The sequence below is a fragment of the Cannabis sativa genome, chromosome 1 (assembly GCF_029168945.1).
Source record: "Cannabis sativa cultivar Pink pepper isolate KNU-18-1 chromosome 1, ASM2916894v1, whole genome shotgun sequence".
Lineage (NCBI taxonomy): Eukaryota > Viridiplantae > Streptophyta > Magnoliopsida > Rosales > Cannabaceae > Cannabis > Cannabis sativa.
Window position 1 is genome coordinate 59,953,178 of NC_083601.1, and position 6,000 is coordinate 59,959,177.

General features: G+C 32.4%; 1 protein-coding gene across 1 annotated transcript; it reads left to right on the forward strand.

The window, feature by feature from the left end:
• The first annotated feature begins 3,074 nt into the window (after positions 1 to 3,074).
• LOC115702218 (peroxidase 4) lies at positions 3,075 to 5,613 on the forward strand. The gene is made up of 4 exons (XM_030629666.2): positions 3,075 to 3,379; positions 4,225 to 4,416; positions 4,523 to 4,688; positions 4,944 to 5,613. The coding sequence occupies exons 1-4, from the start codon at positions 3,164 to 3,166 to the stop codon at positions 5,333 to 5,335; spliced, it is 966 nt and encodes a 321-aa protein (XP_030485526.2). The 5' UTR covers positions 3,075 to 3,163; the 3' UTR covers positions 5,336 to 5,613.
• The last annotated feature ends 387 nt before the right edge of the window (positions 5,614 to 6,000 follow it).

Genomic DNA, 6,000 nt, shown 5'->3' on the forward strand with positions numbered 1-6,000 from the left:
TAATTAAATTCCTACCACTTCTCATTCTCATTCACAACAAATATATATACAATACAAATACACAAAATACACAAAGAGTATATACAGAATATATATACACACACCATATATATAAACACATATTCAATAATAAAACACAAAATATATACATATATATTATATATCAAGTTAATAACTATTTACCTTATAAACGCAATCCAGCGATAAAATGCTACAAAAATCCGACCACCTCTAGAACACACACAATACAATATTAAAAAAATAAAAAAAAATCTAAAAAAAATTACAAAAACGAAATAATACCAATGTACATAAATAAAATGAATAGAAAGCATATTTATACTGTAATGGACGTTGAGACTCAACGTTTTCTCCGCTAAAATCAGTGGTCGGAGTTATACCACCACCTTTTTTTATAATAGGTTCGGTTTGGTATATAGAGGGGAAAAAACTAAACTTTTTTACAGCATAGGTTTAGGTACAGAAAAGAGAAGATTTTAAGACAAAAATGGGGTAAAATAGTTAAGAAATGAGGGAGAATGAGGTTGTTTTAGTACTGGTTGGTGAGGGTTTTTTCGTGGGTTTGGGGCTGCGGTGGGTGGCTATTCTTCGTGTTTAGCAAGGTGTGAAATGAGGAAGACGATGCCCAAGGGTCTGATATATAACCCTATGGTGTTGGTTATTGAGTAGTAACCCACGCCATAGGTGCCCCGTGTCGAATAAAGGTAGCACCTATGGCGTCGGTTAATACTCAATAACCGACGCCATAGGGTTATTAAAAAAACCCTAATTTTCCCCAACCCCCAACCGAAGGCATAGATATATATATATATATTCTATACCTATGGTTTTTACTAAAAAACCGCCTCTAAATGTCAATGCAGATATTTTCACACCCTTTAGATTCCCTTTTTATAAATTGGGTTGAAAAAAAGGAAGCTAAAGCCCTACATTGTAGTAGTGTTCACTCTTTAGTGACATTCTATATTTTTAGTGACCCACATTACAAGAGACTAACATTGAACTTTTAGAGTCTAATATTTGTGCATGTCACTAAAAATTACTCCCCACTCTTTAATGACACACACTTTTTTGTGAGTCACTATATTGTGTCACTAAAAGAGCAAATTGTAGTAGTGTTTGGATCCCATTGCGTACTGTGTTCTTCTGGGTGTTGCCTTCATAAATGTACCGTAAGGTTTAACAATGGTAGCAATTTGTTGAAGAAACAATCGGGAGCAGTATTGATCAGTATGGCCTATAATTCTACAGATAAAACAAAATGTAGGCACAAACTCAAATCGAAAATTAATCCAAAACCAGTCTCCTCCGATTTGCTACAACTTCATTATACGCTTTAACGGTTTCTCAATATCAATCTGGACACGTACCCGTAAATAATCTCTCCAAACTCCATTAAAGTTATTCTCATCAGACTTAATCAATCCCCCTATGTAATTCCCAGCATCCCGAACCACTCTTTAAGTCTTAAACCCCGATCGTATATCATGCAATTGCACCCAAATTTCCAGATGGTGTAGTCTCATGGCCCTAGGAACATCTCTTGGTTTCAGCCTCTCAAATATCAGAGGAGCGTTTTTGAAGGTCCATAGACTTCTTTCGATCACTCTTTGAACATCAATCTCATGGTAGATTTGAAAGTTAGATCTATTTCCCCCCAAATCCTTCGCATACATTCCCATTAATAAAAATTTCCCATAAATTTATTCTTAGAATTTTCCGTTCACATGTAGGTTAATAATGTACATTAAGGGCTCGTTTGGAACGCCGTATTAGGTCGTATTGTATTGTATTGTATTGTATTATATTGAATTGTATTTTATGCAATATTTTTATATAAAACTATATGTGGCATTAACTTTTATGGACACTTAAATATATAATATTTTAGTATAACTTAAAGTTTGACATAGTATTATATAAAAATATAATGTATAATCCAATTCAATATAATACAATACAATACAATACGACCTAATACGGCATTTCAAACGAGCCCTAAAACAATAGCGCTTAAAAAATGAATAGTATATTCAAGGAAGGCAATATCAATTAATTATAGAATATTTAGCATACTGAAAAAAGTTCAAAAGTAAAAGTACTATACACGGATAATAATTTAGAAAAAAGAAAAAGCTATTTATCCTTCCAAAAAAGTACTGTATAAACTTCTAAATCTAATTTTTACTAGGGGGGGTTGCTTTCTCTAATCTAATTTAGAGAAAGTGGAGGTTCGTCATACTGTTTTGATTTTTTTCTCAAAGACAAGATATTGGAAACTTCTGGCGTGCATTGCTTGGCAACTAAGTAATAACCATATATATAAATCCCTGCGTTGTAACTAAATTATATACTTTATTATATTAATTAATGTAACTTTGAAATCTATAAAAAGATGCATATATAATATACAACGTTTGCCTGCGGTGAAAGGATGACCAAAGGGTACATTTTAGTATTGCAGTATATAATATATTTTGATAATGAAGAAAGTCAAAAGTTGAACATTTTCCAATTTTTTGTTCTGTTCCTTAGACCATGGTACGTACTAGCCCGGCCAATCTGAAGATAAATCATCATATTTTTTTAAGACAAAGTTTGTTTAGTGGGACCCTACTTTTTGACAAATAGCTCACCTACTACTACTCGTCATTGACAAATGGTTTTACACCACACAGTCACATTGTACGCAGACACATTTATTTAACACAAAAAATAAAATAATGTGCTTCTCCAAACAAAATCACTTTATTACTCTTTTAATTAATAATTAGCTGTTAAGTAAACACACCAATCAAAAGTTTTTGCTACAGAAAGTTCAATTAACATATGCAGTATGTACCAATTATACAAAGCTACGTAGCTCTCTCACTAATTCTTGTTTAGTTATATTGTTTTTTATTCTTTTTTTTCTCTCTCTGTTTTTTTTTTTTTTTTATGATCATCGTGTGTGAATTCTACTAAAGCCATGCATATTTTGTCTACGTGTTAGGTGACCTGCCGACCCTAATTACCTTGAGAAGGTCCTCTATATAAACCTCACTTAGTCCTCCGATTAATTCATCAGCTCATCATCACAAAATAATATTTGCTAGCTAGTTAATACACCACCTATCTTAACTAACTAGTATACTATAATAACATGGCTTCTTCTTCTTTATTTATGACCCTATTGAGTTTGGGTCTCCTCATGCTCGTCATGGGGAATGCCAATGCTCAACTTTCAACTAATTTTTACTCAAAAACTTGCCCAAAACTCTTGCCCACAGTCAAATCCAAGGTGCACTCCGCTATTTCCAAAGAGAGCCGAATGGGTGCCTCTCTCCTCCGCTTGTTCTTCCACGATTGCTTTGTCAATGTACGTAATATGACTATATAGTACTTCTCTCTAGCTACTAGTTCTTCTAATTTTATAATACTTAGCTTGTCCTAAGTTGTCAAAAATCCCAAGCTCATCACTTAGGCTAGTCGTACGTAAGTCTAAATAAGTAATAAGGATATGTATCGCTAATAATATTTTATATATTTATCATCTACTTAATAGACATATCTTAATCTTTGCAAAGAAAAAGAAAAATAGACATGTTTTAATTAATTTTCTAGCTATGTTTGCTATATGTGCAATTTACAATATCATATGCGCCCTGATAGTACTATTTAATATGTAATAATATTAATATTTAGAGCGCATAACACGATTAACTAACAAGTGTACAATTTTTGTGTATCTCTAACTTTGTTCATGTGATAATTCTAAATTTCTTTTTAATCACGATATGATATTAGCGGAAAAACACGTAACTAGGTAGTGTTTTATACACATATCATTGCTACTTATATATTTATAGAATATTGATATTAGGCATGAGTATGTTATCTAGCTAGGATGACCTATATGTAAAACTTAATTTTAACATAACCAATATCGACATGAAATTTTTAAATTGGTGTTATATATTGTTGGGCCATTTTACAATCTCCTCTCATATTTATATTGAACACGTTTCTTTCTGAGGAAAGTTAAATAAATAAATAAAGGTGCTTTTTCTTGTGGGTATATGGACATGTCTCAAAGTAAATGGACCGACAAAATGTAAATAGTGACATATATATAATATCGTCTGATGACAATATTGTTTTATATTATATATAATCAACGTCGTTTTCTGTTAATTAAAACTAATTGATCGATCTCTGATATAGGGATGTGATGGATCAGTGCTTCTGGATGACACATCTAACTTCGTGGGTGAGAAAACTGCTAATGCTAATCGAAACTCAGCTCGAGGTTTCGATGTCGTTGACGATATCAAGTCTGCCGTGGAGAGTGTGTGTCCTGGTGTCGTTTCATGTGCTGACATATTGGCTATTACTGCAAGAGACTCTGTTACCATTGTGAGTTCATTTTATTACTTAATTAATTATTATTTCAAGTAATAACACAATATTTCTTTATTATATACATAATTAATTAATATGTTTCAAAATGTTGCTGATCCAGCTTGGGGGTCCAAATTGGGATGTAAAATTGGGAAGAAGGGATGCCAGAACTACTAGCAAAGCTGCCGCAAACAATGGTATTCCTCAACCAAGCTCTAACTTAAACAGGCTCAGCTCTAGATTCAGTGCTCTTGGCCTCTCCAACACTGACTTGGTTGCTCTATCAGGTTACCTCTTATCCCTTTCTTCTTTCCTTAAAGATAAACGTCCCCTCATAACATTGATGAAAAAAAAAAAAAATGAGACATTAATAACACAGACCCATTGTTTACTTACTTCATATATATATTATGGTTAGTAAAAGGAAATATTGGAATTATTGAAGTGTCTTTTTTCTTCCTTCATGAGTACGTATCAAATGAATATGTATTTATCCTAACTAATTGAAATGGTAAAATGATATGAAAATTACAAACAAACAGGAGCTCATACAATCGGACAAGCTAGATGCACATCGTTCAGGGCCCACATATACAACGATAGCAACATTGACAGTTCGTTTGCCCAAACAAGGAAATCCAAGTGTCCTAAGTCGAGTGGGTCAGGAGATAACAATTTGGCACCACTTGATATCCAAAGCCCCACAGCTTTTGACAACGGTTACTTCAAAAACCTTATCCAGAAGAAGGGACTACTCCACTCCGACCAAGAACTATTCAACGGTGGATCAACTGATTCCACTGTCAAGTCTTACAGCAACGCCCAGAACACTTTCTTTTCTGACTTTGCCTCTGCCATGGTCAAGATGGGAGATATCAGCCCTCTCACTGGTTCCAAGGGAGAGATTAGAAAGAATTGCAGAAGAGCCAATTAATAATTACAAAATTAATTGATATATATATATATGAGCTTATAATTGATGGCATGTGTGCTCTATATTTTGTGTGTGTGTTTTTTTTTTTTTTTTTGCTTTAAACCCAATAAACTATATTAATTATGATGTTTTTTTTTTTGAAAAAAAGAACATATTTTCTTTCTTTCTGAATTATTATTAATTATATGTTTGTAGGTTCTGTATTCACAATTTCACATATGACACATGACATGTAGTGTGTGTAATATTGATTTATGAAGCTATCATCTTTTGTTATATTTTTGTTGACTCACTTTCTTTTTATATAAATATTCTTCGAGGTTTATTGAAGTTATCGACTGAAAAGAAATATATGTTTAACTTGAGTAGTGGAAGGTTACTTCTAGTATTGTGCAACGTGCACTCCAACTATTTTATGTAAAACGAATTAGTCATCTTCAGGTTTAATATACACTATATTATAAGCACATGCACACACAGAGATATATCTGATTCGTTAAATTCAACACGTCTTTAAAATAAGCATATTTTATTTGATTCTTTTGTTCATTTCAAGAGCCAAAAAACGAGTCTAATATTACTGATTAATGCTAATGCAATGTTTATTGAAAAATAATCATTTATAATATTTTCGGCAATAACCTTTCTATTTTGCAGAATTTTTA

Bases quoted from the DNA above. Each gene is read 5' to 3' on its own strand.
- LOC115702218 (XM_030629666.2), top strand. From the start codon at position 3,164: ATGGCTTCTTCTTCTTTATTTATGACCCTATTGAGTTTGGGTCTCCTC. The intron at 3,380-4,224 runs GTACGTAATATG...TCTCTGATATAG, and splicing joins TCCACGATTGCTTTGTCAAT to GGATGTGATGGATCAGTGCT. The intron at 4,689-4,943 runs GTTACCTCTTAT...ACAAACAAACAG, and splicing joins TGACTTGGTTGCTCTATCAG to GAGCTCATACAATCGGACAA.